General features: G+C 44.4%; 1 protein-coding gene across 5 annotated transcripts in view; it reads right to left on the bottom strand.

Moving 5' to 3' along the window:
• Positions 1–24511, bottom strand: part of LOC115476258 (mRNA cap guanine-N7 methyltransferase-like) — a gene marked incomplete at its 3' end in the record, with an annotated part of 148199 nt that overhangs the window by 11943 nt on the left and 111745 nt on the right. For all 5 annotated transcript variants that reach the window (XM_030212557.1, XM_030212544.1, XM_030212551.1 and 2 more), the window contains 1 exon segment: positions 12870–13034. In XM_030212557.1, the coding sequence (XP_030068417.1) occupies positions 12870–13034 (165 nt within the window).

The raw sequence follows: 24511 nt of genomic DNA, 5'->3' as shown, positions 1-24511 counted from the left end.
GTTCCACCCCCAGCCCAACCTACAGCGACCAATCCTTTAGTGCCGACAAAGATCCCAGAAATAAAAATTCCCTACCAGATTGTACCAATTAATAATTCTAAAGATTTAGTGGCACTGGAAACAGGATTTGGAGAGACAAACCTATGGCTCGAATGGGCACATTATACAACAAAGAGTCTGAATATCTCTAATTGTTATTTTTGTTCCCATGCAAGAGCAGAACCAACAGTTGTTCCTTTCCCCTTAGATCTCCAAAATGATCCAGATGGATTTTGGTGTATGTTGCAGTTATTGCAGGTTAAAGAGGACATAAATCAGTCTTGTCAACATCTTGACGAGCACCACCCCTACTTACCCCCTCGGATGAGGGTCCCACCTGCATTCAGGATTCCAAATCCTGCTACCAAATATCATACATGTCTGGAACGATATGGGGTGAAAAAGACACGGTTTTTAGGAAACTTAACCAATTGTAACACAACCTTAGGAAATGGGACTCTGCAAAATCTGAACCTAACACGGTTCTCACAAGCTAGAGCAGACATATGGTGGTACTGTGGAACCCGCACTATCCGCCATACACTTCCTAACAATTGGACAGGCAGATGTGCCCTAGTAAAATTGGTCATTCCAATCATTATAGCATCCTTGCCTCCTCCTCATAGCAGCTCTTCCTCACGAGTGAAGAGAAATGCAATGCCTGGATCTTTTGATGATCGGGTCTATATAGATGCTATTGGAGTTCCAAGAGGGGTTCCTGATGAGTTTAAAGCCAGAAACCAGGTAGCTGCAGGATTTGAATCAGTTTTCTTTTGGTGGGCGACTATCAATAAGAATCTTGACTGGATCAACTATATATATTACAATCAGCAGAGATTTGTGAATTACACTAGGGATGCAGTTCAAGGAATTGCAACACAATTAGACGCCACTAGCCGGATGACGTTGGAAAATAGATTAGTTCTTGACCAACTTCTAGCAGCGGATGGAGGGGTGTGCCAAAAGATAGGCACCCAGTGTTGCACCTTTATCCCCAACAATACAGCTCCAGATGGATCAATTACCAGAGCTTTAGAAGGCTTAACCTCACTGTCGCAAGAATTGGCAGAGAACTCTGGCGTTGATACATCCTGGACAGGTTGGATGGATAGAGCTTTTGGTAAATGGAAAACATTTATCATTTCAGCAGCCACGACTATAATCATAGTGGTAGCAATTTTTGTTTTAGTAGGATGTTGCATAATCCCTTGTGCTAGAGGCTTAGTAGAACGCTTAATTGAAACCGCAATAATGAAAAGGACCACAGCAGGACAATATGCCCTGTACGAAAATCTCCTTCCCAACACCACAGGAGAAAACACATTGGACTATCTCCCTCCGAGAAGTACCAATCGCTATGCAACTGTTAGAGACACTGGAGAGATGTCTGCAACTGTATAATCAGATAATAACGCACAGGGATAGAATGTAACCATATAAAGCTGTATAAGATGATGTGATCAATTGTGCAAATCTATGCAAATGTATAATTAAGATATAATCAGTATATAACCAATGAATTTGTGATTTATAACAATATAAATATATTGACATACATAAGAATAAGATAGAACCTGCATATTAAAAGGTTGAAGAAAAATTATATTGTAGTAACCATAGGTTTTAGTAGGATTGACATAATTGAAGTACTGCCGAGATGATACTTTCAAACCAAAAACGAAACAAATTGTACCAGCTGATCTTAAGACTCAGATAATTTTATGGCCTCATAGAATACCTTCTGGAATGGATGGTGCCAAGGTACGTTAACCCTGGTGTCACCCTATGGGATAGGGTGAAGAGGGGAATGTTAATATATGGCCTAGCTTTAAGGCTACCACTGGAATAGTGATGGCCAAAGCTATGCAGCCGAAAACAACTGAAAAAGTACTGATTAGGCCAAACAACAAGTAAATGATTTAATATTTGAGAATCTGCAAAGAGCAGGTCTGAATAATGACTTCTGACACAAATTGGTACAATTTTTAAATCAAATATAGCACCTGTAATGAAAGATCAGATGAATAAAATGGAGCTTATTAGTTTTGGTATACAATGATACAGAGGTAATACAGAGTTCATGAAATGGTATGAAAGGTATGAAAAGTATGAAAAGTATTGCAGCCGGAAGATGTGAAACTGTTATCTCAACGCTTCCCAAAACATGTTGATAATTAGCAGTAGCTGAGAACGGAAGGAGGTGGGCACATCAGATAGCAGATCGCGTGGGAAAGTATGATCTCAGAAAGTGAGAAAGATTAGGAGCAAGGTATCTCACCATTCACTTCTATGGAGAGGATAGAGTATAAAAGATGGGAGATTTTGGCATAGTTTGAGAGTCTTCTCCGAAGCTTCTGTCAGACGGCGAAGCCCTGTGCGGCTGAAACCAGAATCTGATGTCTGTATTTGTATCAACTTGAAGACCTGTGTTTGGGTAAGAAATAAAATGTATCTATCTATCTAAACCTATCTCTGTCTTTATTTTTATTGATTCTATCTTCTCTTTACCTTACATTTAGCCTACCAGGTAGATCATATACAAGTGACACTCAGTCTTTGCAGAAACTTAGACAGATGTTTAATAAGATTTATGTGGGAACATAAATGGCCCAGAGTATATCTAGATCCAGAAAACAAACAGAAAGCAGTAATTATGGGAATTAGTTTTCAATTACGGCTCCTAATGCCACCCCAGAATAGACCTTGTGATTGGGTGACAATGGAGGTCAGAGAAACTATACAGAATCTGTTATATGAAATAAGTACCTTTAGTCCCCCGTATGACAGAGTCAGAAAGAGGTCTATAAGAAGAGGTAATTAAAAACACTACAAATGCACTCAGTCTGCTGTCCCTCACTACCTTTTTACCCTCATCTCCCCTTACGTTCCCGCCCGAAACCTCCGTTCACAGGACAAATCCCTCCTCTCTGTACCCTTCTCCACCACCGCCAACTCCAGGCTCCGCTCATTCTGCCTCGCCTTACCCTATGCTTGGAACAACCTTCCTGAGCCCATACACCAAGCCCCCTCCCTGCCCATCTTCAAGTCTCTGCTTAAAACCCACCTCTTCATTGCTACGTTCGACACCTAACTCTTACCGTTCAGTAAATCCAGATTGCCCCAATTTGACCGTTCACTTGTCTACTAGATTGTAAGCTCTTTGAGCAGGGACTGTCCCTCTATGTAAATTGTACAGCGCTGCGTAACCCTAGTAGCGCTTTAGAAATGTTAAGTAGTAGTAGTAGTAGTAGTAGTATGTGGAAAGGGAAAGCAAAGACTACATAATACAGATAAGGTCAATAAATGGCTCAAAGCTTGGTGTCAACAAGAAGATTTTAGAAACGGAGAAGAATGAGGCAATATACGGAAAAACAAAAAGCTTGAAGACAGGCTATATTTTTCTGTGGCAGGATAGAGAATTCTTGTTCAAAAATTCAGACAATGGGGCTCATTTTCAAAGCACTTAGGTTACTATGGAACTTTGTAAGTCTGCTTTGAAAATGCACCTCAATATGTTTCTAGGTAGTTAAACTAGATGGTAGGGGTAGAAAATGGAAGCAGGTGAGTTCAGATAGTCACACTCAGCAAAATCATGACAGCAGTGGGAAAGACCTGCAAGATCTTTGAGATCTTCTAACGCTAACCTTTTTTGGAAGTGCCATCTTTTCAAATTATCAAACTAGATGAATACCACAGATCTTCTTTTAAAGTTCAGGGGGCAAAATTGTGGAACAAGTTGCTTATGTACATAAATTCTTTGAAGGCCTTAGATCAATTTAGAAGGGAGCTTAAAGCATAGTTATTCTTAGAAGCATTTGGCAACCAGCAAGCCTTTGTTTAGGTATGAGTCATACCTGCTTTGGTAAACTAGTGAGTAATGTGTAGTTGATGTTAGTTTCCTTGCTATGTGTGGAGTCTTTGGTGTGGCATGTATGTGATGGTTATGTTTTTGTAATGATTTGTCATTTCATTACTATGAATATACTTATTGTAAGCCGCCAAGAGCTCTAAAGATTGTGCGGGTTATAAATGTTTTTAATAAATGTTAATAATATAACCTACCATCTCGGCAACTGACTCAACAACCAAGGAGAAGGGTAGACAAGGCAAAAAACTATAAAGATGAGAGTACCAATTAAATGTAGCTGGTAAGCAATGAGCACAAATGCATGCAGTCTAAAAAATAAAGTCCCAGATCTGCAAAACCTGATGTTAGAGACAGACTTAGATATTGTTGCTATCACAGAGACATGGCTCAATAATTCTCATGAATAGGATGCAACTATATTAGAACAGAATTTTTTTCTTTACTAGGAAGAATAGGGATGGCCAAAGGGGGGAGGGGGTGGTAGAATGACACTGCAAATATTAAATAGCTGAAATGCAGGGGACCTAGAGAAAGGAGGAAGTGATATAGATCATCTCGGAAAGAGATAATATGGAACCTGTAGAAAGGAGGAAGTGATATAGATCATCTCGGAAAGAGATAATATGGAACCTGTAGAACCCACAGGTGTCACCTACAGACCACCGATATAAATATAGATCTGGCTGCAAATATCCAAAAGCTGGGAATGAAAAGTGAAGTACTATTGCTGGGAGATTTCAACCTGCCATATGCAGATTGGAATGTTTCAACTGCATAAACAAAAAGGAGATGGATCGTGGATGCCTTTCAAAGAGCTCAATTCAGACCAGCGGTGACAGATCCAATGTTGACAAATGGATAAAGTGTGTCTAACATCCAGGTGGATGCCCACCTGGTCAGTAGTGATCACACAGTATGGTGTGATACATGAGCAGAGCACAGACACACAAAACCAAGTCCTGGACTTCAATCATGCCGACTTTAGTAAAAGGAGGGTGTACATGAAGAAAGAAATGATGGGCGGAAGGACATAAGAGAAGTGGAAAGACCGTGGTCCAAGCTACAAGGAGCTATCAACATGGCAATTCTGTGTAAAGAAAATTAAGAAAAGCAAGAGGGAAAATAAAACAAGTAGGTGAAAACATAAAAGGCCAAAGTGGTAGCACTTAAACACAGAAGAAAGCAAGAGAAACAGAGAAAAGAAAACTCAAAGAGAAGAGAGAAATATGGCTGGCAAAAGCACATACAGAAGAAAAAATGGCTAGAAATGTAAAGAGAGGTGACAAGACTTTTTCAGGTATACTGAAGGCTAGAAATGGTACGACAAATATGCTGAGAACCACTGTGGAGAGTGATGATGAAAAATGTGCTCTTTTCTGCGTTTATTTAAGAAATTTCTGGAGAAGGACCTGTCAGCAGACAAATCTACATATAGGAATGAATTAGATATTACACAGTTTGTGAAAGAAAGTGTTTAAGAACAATTTGAAAAAACTGGACATGGACAAATTCATGGGGCCAGATGAGAGCCATCTGAGGATATCGATGGAGCTCAGAGCGGTTCTTGTGGATCCCTTCTTAGATCCTTGGAGTTGGGAGAGGTTCCAAGGGATTGGAGAAGAGTGAATATAGTCCCTCTTCACAAAAACGGTGACAGAGAAGAAGTGGGAAACTACAGGCTGGTAAGCCTCACTTTGGTGGTTGGAAAAGTACTAGAGGCACTGATGAAGGAAAGGATAGTGAACTTCCTGGAATGGCTTACAACATCCAAAGAAGCATGGCTTTAGCAAAGGAAAATCATGCCCAAAGAAATGAATCAGATTTATTAAGTGACCACAGAACTGGACTGAAGACCCATGCTTGAAGTAATCTAATTGGATTTCAGTAAAGCCTTTGGCCCAGTTCCTCCAAGGAGGCTCATGAATATAATGAGCGGGCTAAAGTTAGGACCCAAAGTGGTGAACTGGATTAGAAACTGGCTGACTGACAGATGAAAGAGGTTGGTGGTAAATGGATTTCGCTCCTTGGAAAGAGAGGTGAGATGCACAGTGCCTCAAGGATCAGTACTGGAGCAGATTCTATTCAATATATTTGTGGGCAACATTGCTGAAAGATTAGAATGAAAAGCTTGCCTTTTTGTAGCTGACACGAAGATTTGTGCCAGATTGAACACCCTGGAATGGTCTAATGTTTGGCAGTTAAAACTTAATGCAAAGATATGCAGAGTGATACCCTTAGGTAACAGAAAAACAAAAGGAGCTGTATGTGCTAGGGCTGATATACATGGACTGGGAGAGAGACCGTGGGGTGATAGTGTCCGACGATCTCAAGACAGAAAAACAACAAGATAAGGCGGTGACCATAGCCAGAAGAATGCTACGATGCATAGAGAAGCATAACCAGCACAACAAAGGAGGTGTTAATACTACTGTACAAGTCGTTGGTGAACTCTCACAGAGAGTTTGAGGCTATATCTCGCTAAGGATATTAAAAGACTAAGTGGTTCAGAGGAAGGCAAGAAAAATGGTTTGGGGTTTGTACCAAAAGATGTATAAGAAACTTGAAGAACTGTATATGTATACCCTAGAAGAAAGGGGCAATTGGGGAACAGAGATATACAAACATTTAAATACTTAACAGTTATTAACACACCAACAAATCTTTTTCATAGGTGGGGAAGCAGTAGAACCAGAGGGCATGAACAGAGATTGCAGGCTAGTAAACTTTGAAGAAAATATCAAGAAATACGTTTTCACGGAGAGGGTGGTGGATGCCTAGAACACTCTCCCAGTAGAGGTGGTGGTGGAGACAATAGAGGATCCCTACACAGAAAGAGGATTGAATCTATTGAGGTATTATGGTCAAGAATGGGCTTCAACAGCAACTCCAGTAGTTGGGAAGAAAGGCAAATGCCAGGCAGACTTCTATGATTTGTGTCCCAAAAATAGCAAATCACAAAAAAATCAAGAAGAACAAATCCAACAAACCAAATTAAACCATAAACTCACTATAATAAACTTGTGTTCAAAATAATTTATCTTTTTTATATATGCACTTTAAAGTGTTATAAAATATTATAAAGTGTTTTAAATGTGCTCAGACCATACCGTTTACACCCATTTTATCCCCAAGAGGAATATGTGGTGGTGTCACAATGGGACCATCATTGCACATACGATGTTCCACCTCCTAATAATTGTGTATGTACATATAGCTGAGCCAAAGTAGGTCTTTATCACCAGTATATACATACATCTATAACAAATATATATAGGTCATAAACTAGAGACTAGAGACTATTATTAAAAACAAAATTACAGAGCACATCCGAGGACATGGATTACTGAGACCGAGTCAGCACGGCTTTTGTGTGGGGAAATCTTGCCTGACCAATTTACTTCAATTCTTTGAAGGAGTAAACAAACATGTGGACAAAGGGGAGCCGGTTGATATTGTGTATCTCGATTTTCAAAAGGCATTTGACAAGGTACCTCATGAAAGGCTACAGAGGAAATTGAAGGGTCATGGGATAGGAGGAAATGTCCTATTGTGGATTAAAAACTGGTTGAAGGATAGGAAGCAGAGAGTGGGGTTAAATGGGCAGTATTTACAATGAAGAAAGGTAGTTAGTGGGGTTCCTCAGGGGTCTGTGCTAGGACCGCTGCTTTTTAATATATTTATAAATGATTTAGAGATGGGAGGAACTAGCGAGGTAATTAAATTTGCTGATGACACAAAGTTATTCAAAGTCGTTAACTCGCGACAGGATTGTGAAAAATTACAAGAGGACCTTACGAGACTGGGAGACTGGGCGGCTAAATGGCAGATGACGTTTAATGTGAGCAAGTGCAAGGTGATGCATGTGGGAAAAAAGAACCCGAATTATAGCTACGTCATGCAAGGTTCCACGTTAGGATTTACGGACCAAGAAAGGGATCTGGGTGTCGTCGTCGTCGATAACACACTGAAACTTTCTGCTCAGTGTGCTGCTGCGACTAGGAAAGCTAATAGAATGTTGGGTATTATTAGGAAAGGTGTGGAAAACAGGTGTGAGGATGTTATAATGCCGTTGTATCGCTCCATGGTGCGACCGCACCTTGAGTATTGTGTTCAATTCTGGTCGCCGCATCTCAAGAAAGATATAGTAGAATTGGAAAAGGTGCAGCGAAGGGACGACTTCCCTATGAAGAAAGACTAAGGAGGCTAGGGCTATTCAGCTTGGAGAAGAGACGGCTGAGGGGAGACATGATAGAGGTATATAAAATAATGAGTGGAGTGGAACAGGTGGATGTGAAGCGTCTGTTCACGCTTTCCAAAAATACTAGGACTAGGGGGTATGCGATTAAACTACAGTGTAGTAAATTTAAACAAATCGGAGAAAATTTTCTTCACCCAACGTGTAATTAAACTCTGGAATTCATTGCCGGAAAATGTGGTGAAGGCGGTTAGCTTAGCAGAGTTTAAAAAGGGGTTGGACGGTTTCCTAAAGGACAAGTCCATAAACCGCTACTAAACGGACTTGGAAAAATCCAAAATTCCAGGAATAACATGTATAGAATGTTTGTACGTTTGGGAAGCTTGCCAGGTGCCCTTGGCCTGGATATGCCGCTGTCGTGGACAGGATGCTGGGCTCGATGGACCCTTGGTCTTTTCCCAGTATGGCATTACTTATGTACTTATGTACTCACATTAAATACTATTAAGCTTAAGCTCAGACCTCCACCCACACAATATGGTGCATTTCATATTACCATCCAATACACAGATAATAGACCATATAATCCAACATTTGTTTGAACCTAAAGGAGGTATATACTAATTCATGACACCCTGAACTCACTTCCCCCACATATCTTACATAAACCAACCTACAATACGATAAACACATATATTCACACAGTTATTTCACTTCCCTTGGGGTATATGTGCTCGTGCTTCATTAAAATCACATATCACTCATCCATTCCATTCTTGCCATCACAACAACTGCTCCCTTTAGTATATAACTCCTTTAGGTTCAAACAAATGTTGGATTATATGGTCTATTATCTATGTATTGGATGGTAATATGAAATGCACCATATTGTATGGGTGGAGGTAACTTAATAGTATTTAATGTGAGTAGTTTATGACCTAAATATATTTGTTATAGATATATGTATATACTGGTGATAAAGATCTACTTGGGCTCAGCTGTATGTACATACACAATTATTAGGAGGCGGAACATCGTATGTGCAATAATGGTTCCATTGTGACACCACCACATATTCCTCTTGTGGATAAAATGGGTGTAAACCGTATGGTCTGAGCACATTTAAAACACTTTAAAGTGCATATATAAAAAAGACAGATCAGGATCAAGTACATTTATTTTATATCACATTCACACGATATGTTAAAATTGGAGGTGCTATGTATCTCAATGGGAAGGGGAAGGAAAATATGGCCTTGCATAGTCACAAACATTATAAACATAATAATAAATCCACTTTTCAGACTATTCGCATGGTGTAGTTGTATTGTGTTACAAGAATGAATAAGCCTAAATGGAGCTCGCGTGGTGGCAAATGGTCAGCTGTCCAGTTTGTGTTACTGGTGTTTCATCATGAAGAAATGTTTTCTGTGATCAGGAAATAGAGGTATGGGTGTGTCTTCCCCAGGGTGCTGGAGTGTGGAAGTGGAGAGGTATATTCTCGCCAGTGAGGGTGTCCAGATACACTGGGCAGACTGGATGAACCATACAAGTTAGAGGATGACATATTCTTCCCTCCCAATTTCAATAGCTTTTAATCAGATACCCCCCTACCCATTTTCCTGGCAAGCCTAGGTGACTTGGCCTATATCTACTTGCAAGTACACTAGTTCTCATCCTTTTCACTTATTCAACACACTTCTAGCCTATTATATCAGTGTACTCCAAAAAGGTTCCCACATTCGCAGAAAATCCTTCCACCTTCTTAGTTTCCTGCTCTCTGCTTGCCATCATTATCATCTGAAATAACTTCCCTCTCGACTATCAGAATTGGTGCTTTTTTTCTCCAGCACAAGCAGTATATCCTACCTTGCTAAAAGAAACAACTTCCAAACAAATAGTGTCAGCTGCCAACTTAAAAAGTAGTTTAAACATTAATTATAGTTTACTAAAAAAAAGGAGTATAATTACCTGATTAACTATACGAGACAAATACTGCAAAAGTAGTTAACTACTTCGATGGCATTTTAATTTGCCTTAAAATCAATTGTACAACCATTGCACTTTGGAAGAAATGTGTTTTAATATTTAAAAACAGAGTTGATAAATTCTCAGAAAATCACTAATTAACTAATGCTATGTATTTTACGGTTACTCTGTCATCTGGTTAAAAAGTCTCAGCATTTTCAGCATGTAACTTCAATTTATACTGCAGAAAAAACAATTTCTCAAGTTATCACTAAGAAAGTATTGTTGTGTAACTAAAACTTGTCCTGAGCAACTAAATAACTGTTCTACTGTTGCATTGCTGGAAAGTGCAGCACTGAACTTGATAAAAGCGTTTGCCATTTTTGGAAATGCAAGTGTAGCATGATATGAGTTTAATTGTCAGTTATTGAAATATGTAGCAAGATATGAGTTTAAATGTCAGAGTTATTGATTTTGATGGATCAGATACAAATTTAAAATATACAGCTGCAAAGACTTATAGGAACAGTATCAGATAAATTGCCCTGACCATCACCCTCCCATGTAACAAAAACTAGCTGGGTGGATACCTAAGTCCATCAACACATCTCCAAAGAACAAAAATCTTAAGATGGACAGCAATCACAGAGACTGCAGTTAACAAAGACAGTGAAACTCCACCTATTCTCAGACAATTTTATTTTATTTGTGGCATTTATACCCCCTGCTTTTTCCCGCTCGGTAGCAGGTTCAGTGCGGCTTACAATGTAGAGTACAAAGTATCACAGAGATAACACAATTGTATAGAGTAGGACAAGAGGAAGAGATGTGGGGGTAGGGTTAAGGTATATGTAGTGTTCGAGGTGTGGATTAGGTTCGTAAATTATGTTGGTTTGTTTGGGTAGGCTTGTTTGAAGAGGTAAGTTTTCAGCAGCTTACGGAAGGGTAGGTGTTCGTTGGTTGTTCGGATGTATCTTGGTATGGCGTTCCAGAGTTGGCTGCCTATAACGGAGAAGTTGACAATGACTCAGAGACTGAAAACCCCTTCTACCTATCTAATCTGACAAAAGCAGACCAAAACTCTCAAAGACTCTTAATACTATCAGATGCCTTCTGGATGTATATCACAGCAGATGTCCAGATAGAAAGTCTTATGATGTCATTAAAACGTGTGACCAGTTACCATTCACCATCTCAAAACTAGATAAAACCAGTTTTCAAGTATCCCTGAATTTTCATTGTATTGAGAACACCCTACCTGACTTCAGCCTATGGCCCAACAAGAGATTATAAAAAGCCTGGAAAATGCTCAGTTTGCTCTCTTGATTCCTGATCTGCACCTCCATGATCCTTGCTAGACTTCACACACATACCTGATAAGACTTTCTCCAAGCTCCAGCAACAACTCTTCAACCAAAAGACTTCTTTTCCAGCGAGGATCTCCTTCATCACTCCAACCAGCAGCCTCCATCAAAGTGAGTTACCATTATCCAGCCTAATTTATAATTCAGATTTGTGGTGTGCCACAAGGTTTGGTTCTTGGGCTGGAAACATTTTTGTAAGCGATATTGCTGAAGGGCTGTCTGGTAAAGTTTGCCTCATTGCGAATGATACCAAAATCTGAAATAGGGTACACACCCCGATGGTGTGGATAAAATGAAGACGGACTTAGTGAAGCTAGAGGAATGGTCTAGAATTTGGCAGCTAAGATTTAATGCTAAAAAATGCAGGATCATGTAAAAACTCGAGGGAACAATACAGTTTAGGGGGCGAAGGTGATGATACACCAGTATAAGACTCTGGTGAGACCTCATTTAGAATATTGTGCACAATTCTGGAAACTGCACCTTCAAAAAAATATAAACAGGATGTAGTCAGTCCTAAAGGGCGGATACTAAAGTGGTTAGTGGTCTTCTTCATAAAGTGTATGGAGACCTACTTAAAGATCTCAATATGTATATTTTGGAAGACAGATGGGAGAGGGGGAGATATGATAGAGACATTTAAATACCTACGCAGCATAAATGCACAGGGCACAAGTCTCTTTCAATTGGAAGGAAGCTCTGGAACGAAGGGACATAGGATGAAGGTGATAGGGGATAGACTCACAAGCAACCCAAGAAAATACTTCTTTACGGAAAGGGTGGTGAAATCACAGAACAGCCTCCTGGTGAAGTGGTGGAGATGAAAACAGTATCTGAATTCAAGAGAGCTTGGGACAAGAATATAGGATCTCTAAGGGAGTAATAGGGTGAGTAGATGGCATGGATGAGCAGACTGGATAGGCCATATGGTCTTTATCTTCCTACAATTTTCTGTTTCCAAAACTTTCCATGTTTCTATCTAAAAACAACTGAATCATGTCATTTGCTACTGGATGCTTTGTGTACTGCTTCCCAGTGCTGAACAAACACAATATCTGTTGCCTTGGGACAGTGGCATCCTGTGGTTAAATTGTAAAATGCATCCTTTGAGATCTGTTGACAGGAACATTTAATGGTTACATGGATCACAACACTTTGTTTCAACACTTTCCAAACCTATGGACTGTTTGGGACCCACACCTTTCAAAGCACTCCTCTCCTTTTCCCTCGAGGCCAGAAACACAGATACACACATACATATATAAAGGTAGTTTGGGAAGAATTTCAAGAGCCATGCTTTAGATGTTTTCCATACTTTTTTTTTATACTCAAACTGTGCAAAACAAATTATTGTATTTGTTTACCCAGCACTGATACTACTATTCTAAGAGACCTCACCTTTATCTCAAATAAAAGAAAATAAAAATCTACTTACTCTACCAGCAAAGGAAAATATACCAGGAATTCTGGGACATTGACCACCTCTTCCAGGTTGAAGTCATATTTACAGCCAAACAAAGCATACTCTCCCTTCTTCTGAAACTTGACTGTGTACACCTCGTTCCCAAATGAGTCTGTATCAGAAGCTTCAAGTCGTTTTCTGTGGAAAAGCAGAAAAAAAATCTTACTTGTTTTTACAAATCCAATACAAAAGCACAGTTGCTTACCTGCAACAGCTGTTCTCTAAAGATAGCAAGTCAGTCACGTTACCATGTGTGTAGCCAAGAGGAATGAACTTTCTATAGCTTTCTATTGGGAGTATCAAGCATGGATAAATGCTCTAAAAAAAATGTGTGGCTGTTCTGCAGATATATCTGGCAATTCTGTATGTCAAACTACCAAATCAGTTTGTCCTGAAAAGGGACATGATTTGGGATAGAGCAAGAATGAGTGAAAAAGCACAATTCAGCTATTATGTACATAACTGATACATTTAAGTGTGAACAGTTAAAAAGCAGCTGGAAATTCTACATAAATAACTGGCCACACAAAGTCATATATGTACTTTCAAATGGTCAGTTAGAATATGAATGGCAAGTGGGCAGCTGAATATCTGCCTTTAATTCTTTACTAAACAAGTACAGCACTACCCATGCTGCTGCAGAAGGACAAATGTTCTCGGTTTCCATTTTAGTCAAGCATATAGAAACGAGAAAACAAAGAGGTTTTTGAGCATAGTAGACCTCTATCTTTAGTGCACATCCATTAGCAACTTTCCTTTTTTTCTGAAGACATCAGTCACATATATAAGACTCTTTAGTAAAGGGTCAACAACTGCCAACAAGAAAATCTAGTATTTGTTATGTATTTATAAAACTTTTATTCCACACAACCCAAAGCGCTTGGCGGATCATAAATCATACATACATAAATAGCTGCTAACGTAACAAAAATAATTTTACAAATACACATCACAACAAACTGATAAACCCAAAGAGGGATAGCATTATCAGCCCCCCCCCCCCACAAATGCTTGCAGAAAGTGAATGATACATACCTGTAGCAGGTGTTCTCCGAGGACAGCAGGCTGATTGTTCTCACGACTGGGGTGACGTCCGCGGCAGCCCCCACCAACCGGAAGAAGCTTCGTGGGCGGTCCGCACGCAGGGCACGCCCACCGCGCATGCGCGGCCGTCTTCCCGCCCGTGCGCGACCGTTCCCGCCAGTTGAATGACAAGCAAAATGATGAAACGCAACTCCAAAGGGGAGGAGGGAGGGTAGGTGAGAACAATCAGCCTGCTGTCCTCGGAGAACACCTGCTACAGGTATGTATCATTCACTTTCTCCGAGGACAAGCAGGCTGCTTGTTCTCACGACTGGGGTATCCCTAGCTCTCAGGCTCACTCAAAACAAGAACCCAGGTCAATGGAACCTCGCAACGGCGAGGATACAACAGAAAATTGACCTACGAAGAACAACTAACTGAGAGTGCAGCCTGACCAGAATCAAAGCGGGTCCTGGAGGGTGGAGTTGGATTTACACCCCAAACAGATTCTGCAGCACCGACTGCCCGAACCGACTGTCGCGTCGGGTATCCTGCTGGAGGCAGTAATGTGATGTGAATGTGTGGACAGATGACCACGTCGCAGCCTTGCAAATCTCTTCAATAGTGGCTGACTCAAGTGGGCCACTGACGCTGCCATGGCTCTAACACTATGAGCCGTGACATGACCCTCAAGAGCCAGCCCAGCCTGGGCGTAAGTGAAGGAAATGCAATATGCTAGCCAATTGAATATGGTGCGTTTCCCGACAGCGACACCTAGACTATTAGGGTCGAAAGAAACAAACAATTGGGCGGACTGTCTGTGGGGCTGTGTCCGCTCCAAGTAGAAGGCCAATGCTCTCTTGCAGTCCAATGTGTGCAACTGACGTTCAGCAGGGCGGGTATGCGGTCTGGGAAAGAATGTTGGCAAGACAATTGACTGGTTAAGATGGAACTCCGACACCACCTTCGGCAGGAACTTTGGGTGGGTGCGGAGCACTACTCTGTTGTGATTGAATTTGGTATATGGAGCATGAGCTACCAAGGCTTGAAGCTCACTGACCCTACGAGCTGAAGTAACTGCCACCAAGAAAATGACCTTCCAGGTCAAGTACTTCAGATGGCAGGTATTCAGTGGCTCAAAAGGAGGTTTCATCAGCTGGGTGAGGACGACGTTGAGATCCCATGACACTGCAGGAGGCTTGATAGGGGGCTTTGACAGAAGCAAGCCTCTCATGAATCAAACGACTAAAGGCTCTCCAGAGATGGCTTTACCTTCCACACGATAATGGTAAGCACTAATCGCACTAAGGTGATTCCTTACTGAGTTGGTCTTGAGGCCAGACTCTGATAAGTGCAGAAGGTATTCAAGCAGGTTCTGTGCAGGGCAAGAACGAGGGTCTAGGGCCTTGCTCTCACACCAAACGACAAACCTCCTCCACTTGAAAAGGTAACTCTTTTTAGTGGAATCCTTCCTAGAGGCAAGCAAGACACGGGAGACACCCTCCGACAGACCCAACGCAGCGAAGTCTACGCCCTCAACATCCAGGCCGTGAGAGCCAGAGACTGAAGGTTGGGGTGCAGCAACGCTCCGTCGTTCTGCGAAATGAGAGTCGGAAAACACTCCAATCTCCACGGTTCTTCTGAGGACAACTCCAGAAGAAGAGGGAACCAGATCTGACGGGGCCAAAAAGGCGCTATCAGAATCATGGTGCCGCGGTCTTGCTTGAGCTTCAGTAAGGTCTTCCCCACCAAAGGTATGGGAGGATAAGCATACAGGAGGCCGGTCCCCCAATGAAGGAGAAAAGCATCCGACGCTAGCCTGCCGTGTGCCTGAAGTCTGGAACAGAACAGAGGCAGCTTGTGGTTGGTCTGAGAGGCGAAAAGGTCCACCAAGGGGGTGCCCCACTCTCGGAAGACCTTGCGTACCACTCTGGAATGGAGCGACCACTCGTGCGGTTGCATGACTCTGCTCAGTCTGTCGGCCAGACTGTTGTTTACACCTGCCAGGTATGTGGCTTGGAGGAGCATGCCGAATTGGCAAGCCCAACGCCACATCCCGACGGCTTCCTGACACAAGGGGCGAGATCCGGTGCCCCCCTGCTTGTTGGTGTAATACATTGCAACCTGATTGTCTGTCCGAATTTGGATAATTTGGCAGGAGAGCCGATCTCTGAAAGCCTTCAGTGCGTTCCAGATCGCTCGGAGCTCCAGGAGGTTGATCTGCAGATCCTTTTCCTGGAGGGACCACAGACCCTGGGTGTGGAGCCCATCGACATGAGCTCCCCACCCCAGGCGAGATGCATCCGTCGTGAGCACTTTCGTGGGCTGTGGAATTTGGAATGGACGTCCCAGGGTCAAATTGGTCCGAATGGTCCACCAGAGCAGTGAAGTGCGGCAACTGGTGGAGAGGCGGATGACATCCTCTAGATTCCCGGTGGTTTGGAACCACTGGGAAGCTAGGGTCCATTGAGCAGATCTCATGTGAAGACGAGCCATGGGAGTCACATGGACTGTGGAGGCCATATGACCCAGAAGTCTCAACATCTGCCGAGCTGTGACCTGCTGAGACGCTCTGGTCTGCGAAGCCAGGGACAGGAGGTTGTTGGCCCTCGCTTCGGGAAGGAAGGCCTGAGCCGTCTGGGTATTCAGCAGAGCTCCTATGATTTCCAGAGACTGGGTTGGCTGGAGATGGGACTTTGGGTAATTTATCACAAACCCCAGCAGCTCAAGGAGTTGAATAGTGCACTGCATGGACCGGAGGGCTCCTGCCTCCGAGGTGTTCTTGACCAGCCAATCGTCGAGATATGGGAACACGTGCACTCCCAGCTTGCATAGATACGCCGCCACCACCACGAGGCACTTTGTAAACACCTGTGGGGCAGAGGCGAGCCCAAAGGGCAGCACACAATACTGAAAATGCCGTGCGCCCAGGCGGAATCTGAGATACTGCCTGTGAGCTTGCAGTATCGGGATGCGAGTGTATGCGTCCTTTAAATCCAGGGAACATAGCCAATCGTTTTTCTGAATCATTGGCAGAAGGGTGCCCAAGGAAAGCATCCTGAACTTTTCTTTGACCAGGAATTTGTTCAGGCCTCTCAGGTCTAGGATGGGGCGCATCCCCCCTGTTTTCTTTTCCACAAGGAAGTACCTGGAATAGAATCCCTGCCCTTCCTGCCCGGGTGGTACGGGCTCGACCGCATTGGCGCTGAGAAGGGCGGAGAGTTCCTCTGCAAGTACCTGCTTGTGATGGGAGCTGAAGGATTGAGCTCCCGGAGGACAATTTGGTGGAAGGGAGGCCAAATTTAGGGCGTATCCGCACCGCACTATTTGGAGAACCCACTGGTCGGAGGTTATGAGAGGCCACCTTTGGTGAAAAAATTTTAACCTCCCTCCGACCGGCAGATCGTCCGGCACGGACACTTTGAGGGCTGCTATGTTCCCATGGATCCAGTCAAAAGCCCGTCCCCAGCTTTTGCTGTGGAGGCGCAGGGGGCTGCTTAGGCGCACGCTGTTGATGAGAACGAGCGCGCTGGGGCTGTCCCTGTGCCTGTCGAGGCCTTCGGACCGGCTGGGTGTACCTACGCTTGGCAAAAGCATAGGGCGCAGCCTGCCGGGCTCGGGAAAAACGTCCACCTGCTGAGGTGGATGCTGAAGGCGCCCGGTGGGAGAGCTTGTCGAGGGCGGTTTCCCGCTGATGCAGTTGGTCCACCAGCTGCTCGACCTTCTCGCTAAAAATATTATCCCCCCGGCAAGGGACGTCGGCCAGTCTCTGCTGGGTGCGGTTGTCCAGGTCAGAGGCACGCAGCCATGACAGCCTGCGCATCACTATACCTTGGGCCGCAGCACGAGATGCCACGTCACAGGTGTCATAGATACCCCTGGACAGGAACTTTCTGCACGCCTTCAGCTGCCTGACCACCTCCTGATAAGGCCTGGACTGCTCCGGCGGGAGCTTATCAACCAGGTCCGCCAGTTGCTTCACAGTGTTCCGCATGTGGATGCTCGTGTAGAGCTGGTAAGATTGGATGCGGGTCACGAGCATGGAAGATTGGTAGGCCTTCCTCCCAAACGAGTCCAGAGTGCGAGACTCCCGCCCCGGGGGCGCCGAGGCGGTATCCCTCGAACTCCGTGCCTTCTTGAGAGCAGAATCCACGACCGCCGAGTCATGGGGCAATTGGGGCCGCATTAACTCTGGGTCCGAGTGGATTCTGTACTGGGACTCTGCTTTCTTGGAAATGGTGGGATTAGATAATTGTCTCATCCAGTTCCGAAGCAGTGACTCTTTGAGGACATTGTGCAACGGCACCGTGGAGGACTCTCTAGGTGGTGATGGATAGTCGAGGACCTCGAGCATCTCAGCCCTCGGCTCGTCCACAGAGACTACGGGGAAGGGAATGCATATAGACATATCCCTAACAAAGGAGGCAAAGGAGAGGCTCTCGGGAGGCGAGAGCTTCCTCTCCGGTGAAGGCGTGGGGTCGGAGGGGAGGCCCATAGACTCCTCTGAGGAGAAATATCTGGGGTCCTCCTCTTCCCCCCACGAGGCCTCTTCCTCGGTATCGGACATAAGCTCATGTAGCTGAGTCCTTAACCGGGCCCGGCTCGACATCGAGGCACCGAGGCCTCGGTGTCGTCGAGCGGTGGACTCCCGTGCCGGCGGGGACGAAGCTCCCTCCATCGACGGGGACTCCACCTGCGTGGCGGTGTCGAAGGCCTCGGCACCGGGCTAGAGCTCACCGGCGCCACAGTCAACGGCGCCGAGGGCGCAAGCACCCCCGGCGCCGGCACAGCCTGGCACATCAGCCCTTCCAGGATCCCCGGAAGGATGGCTCGGAGGCACTCGTCCAGGCCCGCTGTTGGGAAAGACGGGGGGGCCGGTAGAGGCGTCGGTGCCGGAAGCTGCTCGGGTCCAGGAGACTGCACCGAAGTGCTGGGACCCTGACGTGTCGGTACCTCCACTACCGAGGGGGACCTTTCCTCCCGACGTGGACGCTTCGGCGTCGACTCCTCTCTGGCACCGAAGGCCGGGCGCACCGATGGGGACCGATGACGGTGCTTTTTCTGTTTTTTGCGGTGCCCGTCATCGACGCCAGGTGGAACGGAGGAGGAGGAGGTCGATCCCCCTCGGTCTTGAGGGGCCGGGTCGGACAGGGTTCGGTCCCGAGGGCCATGAGCAGAGGGAGTGACCAGGGCCGATTGCCCACGCGGCCTCTCACCCCTACCGTCACCGGAGGACCGGCGGGCCGACGGGACCTGTACTCCTGGGGTCGATGCCATCGGTGCCGATTTCGCGGACATCGATACCGGTACCAAAGAACCGGCCGTCGATACCGATGCCGTCGAGGGGCCGGCGCAAGTTCCAAAAAGACGGTCCCGAAGAACTTGCCTCGCAACCTGAGTCCGTTTCCGGAGACCAAGACACAAAGAACACGACTTGATATTGTGCCTCGGCCCGAGGCACTGGAGGCACCAAGCGTGGGTGTCGGTCTGCGAGATAGGCCGGCCGCACCGACCACACTTCTTAAATCCACTCGGGACCTTCGAGGACATCGACAGAAAAATCGCGTCGGCGAAGTTAAAGTCGTCGATGGTGGCGGTAAATCACACCTCGAAAAATAAATCGACCGCGCGGCCACAAGGCCGCAACACGACGCCCCCGCTAGAAAACAAGGGAAAAATTAAGCGCGTTCTCTCTTTTTTTTTTTTTAAAAGGAAAAAGAAAGGTTTGGAGCGCGCGGCAACAAGAAACAGAAAATTAACGAATTCGCGAACAACGCGACGGTTTTCCGGGGCTGACTAAGAGAGAGCGGCGACGCACGACTCTCTCCAGCGCGGAAAAGAAAAGACTGGCGGGAACGGTCGCGCACGGGCGGGAAGACGGCCGCGCATGCGCGGTGGGCGTGCCCTGCGTGCTGACCGCCCGCGAAGCTTCTTCCGGTTGGTGGGGGCTGCCGCGGACGTCACCCCAGTCGTGAGAACAAGCAGCCTGCTTGTCCTCGGAGAAGAAGAGTGTTCAGTTCTTCTGTTAAACTCTCTCACATCCTGAATCTTTCTCATCCTGAGAGGCAATTTATTCCAGTAAGAAGAACCTGCAATATAAAAAACTGAGTTCCTAAATTCATTTGATTTTAAAATATAATAGGATGGAACATCCAGCATAAGCAGACCAGCCGACTTCAGCAACCGAGAAGGCTGATATATGCAAAGTTTGGCAGCCAGAACCTTAGAAACCTGTTCCATTAAGATTTTAAAAAACAGACAAATAATCTTAAACTGAACTTTATACTCAATAGATAGCCAGTCAAGGCTTTTCAATAATCAGTGAAATGTGTTCATAAAGATTCCAGCCAGCTAATACCCTAGTGACTGAGTTATCACCATCAAACTGAAAAACTGCAGGCTCATCAGAAGAGGTATGAATGGTTAGCATTAAAATCTGTGTTTTATTAACATTCAACTTTAGTCAGTTTGCCATTATCCAGCAATGAATTAAACGTGATATCAATCTCAAATTATCAAACGTTACTTGATCACTGCCAAATGGCACCAAAAATCGTACATCATACTTTTAACCCAATGACAGAGGAGAGCCTTGATAAAATTCTAAGAGTCCTTCAACCAACTACTTGCTCTCTTGACCCTTGCCCATCAAAGATAGTGCAGCAGGCAAGTATGGGCCTCATAGGAGGTGCCACAAAAATTATAAATGCCTCTCTTTCTAATGGGCAACTACAAAAAGCATTAAAAAAAGCAGTGGTTCAACCTTTGCTACAGAAAAATAACCATGACCAGGACAAACTTGAAACTTACCGGCCAGTATCCAACATACCATTTCTAGGGAAACTTATAGAACAAACAGCTTGTATTCAACTTAATGACTGGCAAGAAGAGAGAAACTGGCTAGATCCATGTCAATCTGGATTCAGAACCGGTTATGAAACAGAAACAGTCCTCGTATCCCCCTACTAGATGATCTTCACAGAAACCGAGACAGGGGATTCATTTTGACGTTAGTATTACTAGATTACTAAGCAGATTTGACACTATGGAAAAATTAAGACATACCTGATCATTTTCTTTCCTTTAGTCGCAGCAGATGAATCCAGGAACTGGTGGGGGTTGTATCCATCTACCAGCAGGTGGAGATAGAGAATACTAAAAAACAGGAATTGACCCTCTGTATACTGGTCCTTCTCCCTTTAGTATAGCACAAATCCCAAAGCAGAGAAAAGAATAGGAACATCACTTAACTCACAATAAAAGAAACACACGCAACCGAAGTGAATAATACTCAAAACAATGGCATTGTTTAATACCAATTCTGCTGAAAGCAACCACAGACTGCAACAAGGAGGGATCCTGGATTCATCTGCTGCGACTAAAGGAAAGAAAATTATCAGGTATGTCTTAATTTTTCCTTCCTTAGCTTCAGCAGCAGATGAATCCAGGAACTGGTGGGATGTAGCTAAGCACTCCCTAAACCGGGCGGGAAGTTGCAGCTCCCCGAGAGAACCGCTGCTCCGAAGCATGCATCTTCCCCTGCCGCCACATCCAAACGATAACGTTTAGCAAATAAAAGATGTGACGCCCATGTCACCGCCCGACAGATATCGAGAATGGACAACAGGCAAGTCTCCACCCAAGAAGAAGCCTGAGCCCGCGTGGAATGGGCTTTCAAAGCCTCCGGCGGAGACTTTTCCGACAAAAGGTAAGCTGAAACTATTGCCTCTTTAAGCCAACATGCAACAGTGGCCTTCGACGCTGGAAAACCCCGTTGCGGCCCAGAGAAAAGAACAAACAAGTGATCAGAATACCGAAACTCATTTGACAGCTGTAAGTACTGCAAAAGAACATGCCATACATCCAAAAGGCGCAGCTGCCGAAAAGAGCCTGGGCAGTTGCCTTTCAGAAAGAAGGCAGAAAAACAGGCCGATTCAGATTTATTTATTTATTTTTAGCATTTGTATCCCACATTTTCCCACCTATTTGCAGGCTCAATGTGGCTTACATTTTTCCGTAATGGTGATCACCAATTCCGGAAGAGAAATACGTATTTAAGGTGAAGGAGACAGAGAGGATTAGGTATACAGCTAAAGAAAGTACATTTTCATAATCAGAAATAAAAGGTACTGGATTAACTTCAATCGTGATAGATTAACTTGAACAATCAGAAATATTAAACTTCAATCTTGTTAAATTAGTATGGCCAATCGGGAAGTACAGAATTACGTTTAGTGAAGATTCGGTGTAGATCTCTTTCTTGGTCCATGACTCCTAATGTGGAACCTTGCATAACGTAGCTATAATTTGGGTTCCTCTTTCCCACATGCATCACTTTGCACTTGCTCACATTAAACGTCATCTGCCATTTAGATGCCCAGTCTCCCAGTCTCGTAAGGTCTGCTTGTAATTTTTCACAATCCTCCCGCGATTTAACAACTTTGAATAACTTTGTATCATCAGCAAATTTAATTACCTCACTAGTTACTCCCATCTCTAGGTCATTTATAAATATGTTAAAAAAGCAGCAGTCCCAGCACAGAGACCTAGTCTGATAGGCACGGATGGGGAGAGGGATCTTGGGGTGATAGTATCTGAGGACCTGAAGGCGACGAAACAGTGCGACAAGGCGGTGGCCGTAGCTAGAAGATTGCTAGGCTGAATAGAGAGAGGAGTGACCAGCAGAAGAAAGGAAGTTTTAATGCCCCTGTATAAGACGTTGGTGAGGCCCCACCTGGAATATTGTGTTCAGTTTTGGAGGCCGTATCTTGCGAAGGATGTTAAAAAAATGGAAGCGGTGCAAAGAAAAGCTACGAGGATGGTATGGGATTTGCGTTCCAAGACGTATGAAGAGAGACTTGCTGACCTGAACATGTATACCCTGGAGGAAAGGAGGAACAGGGGTGATATGATACAGACCTTCAAATATTTGAAAGGTATTAATCCGCAAACGAATCTTTTCCGGAGATGGGAAGGCGGTAGAACGAGAGGACATGAAATGAGATTGAAGGGGGGCAGACTCAGGAAAGATGTCAGGAAGTATTTTTTCACGGAGAGGGTGGTGGACGCTTGGAATGCCTTCCCGTGGGAGGTGGTTGAGATGAAAACGGTAACGGAGTTCAAACATGCGTGAGATATGCATAAAGGAATCCTGTGCATAAGGAATGGATCCTCAGAAGTTTAGCTGAAATTGGGTGGCGGAGCAGGTGAGGGGAAGAGGGGTTGGTGGTTGGGAGGCTAGGATAGGGGAGGGCAGACTTATACGGTCTGTACCAGAGCCGATGATGGGAGACGGGAAATACTGCTGGGCAGACTTATACGGTCTGTGCCCTGAAAAGGACAGGTACAAATTCAAGGTAAGGTATACACATATAAGTTTGTCTTGGGCAGACTGGATGGACCATGCAGGTCTTTTTCTGCCGTCATCTACTATGTTACTATGTTACTATGACCTGGGGAACCCCACTAACTACCCTTCTCCATTGTGTGTTAGTTCTTCCATTGATCTGGTTATTATTTTGGTGGGATATAATGTTTTTTGGTAGCCTATTAAGATTATATATTGTTGGTATGTTATTAGTATCTGTGAGAGGGGTAGTTAATATGTGATGAATAAGGGATAAGGAGTAAATTATTAGGAGCAGTTTGGCGGTTTTCATTTTGGTGTCAATCAGATGGAATAGTTATTAGTGGGTGGGTTCTTCCAATTGGCCCTGGTTTTATATATGATATATTAACAGTGCAATTTTACAATCAAATAAGAACTGATTCAAAGAGAGTATAAAGCTTACAGATAGCATATAAACATAAGCATTACAGCACTTCTATAAAGGTGCAATATTCAATCATAGAAATGGTTCTTGGAGAAGCATAAAAGCCTGCAGATAGTAAATAAATGTGGTTATTGCATCAAAATAAGGTACAATATTCAATCATAGAAGTAGTTCCTAGAAAGCATAGAAACCTACAGATAGTAATAAACGTAGTTATTCCATCAGAACAACATAGGTGCAGATAGTGAATAAACGTGGTTATTGCATCAGAGCAGCATAGGGGCAGAGGATGCAGATAGTTCAGATGTTTACCAGTGTTTAAGTGCTTTCCCCATAGACCCAAGCCAACAGCAGGTAGGAGGGAGCCTTTAGAGAGGGGATACTGTCATAGCTGCCCCCATGTTTCCTTACCTCGTTGGAGCCCTGTGTGACAAGTTCCGCTGCCATCCTCCTGCTTGACTGCTGTGTGTACTCGTTTGGGGGTGGTTAGATTTGGATTGATGCTGCTCTGGCCTGCCCCTTGTTGACATCACCACCCGGGGCCTTCTTCCACGGTTGCTACTCTCTGCCTCTTTGCCTTGCAACAAGTCGTCCTGGTTCCAAAGTTGAACTCTGCTTCAGCCACTGTTCCGGCTTCCAGCTCTTTTTCAGCTTCCAGCCCTGGTTCTGGCTTCCAGCACAGCCCCTGCTTCCAGTCTTAGTACAGCAAAGCCTCAACTTCCAGCACAGCTCTTGCTTCCAAGTCCTGGCTCCAGTTCCAGCACAGCTCTTGCTTCCAAGTCCTGGCTCCAGTTCCAGCACAGCTCCTGCTTCCAGTCC

The sequence above is a fragment of the Microcaecilia unicolor genome, chromosome 1, assembly GCF_901765095.1.
Source record: "Microcaecilia unicolor chromosome 1, aMicUni1.1, whole genome shotgun sequence".
NCBI classification, from domain to species: Eukaryota; Metazoa; Chordata; class Amphibia; order Gymnophiona; family Siphonopidae; genus Microcaecilia; species Microcaecilia unicolor.
This window is presented reverse-complemented; position numbering and strand designations above follow the sequence as displayed.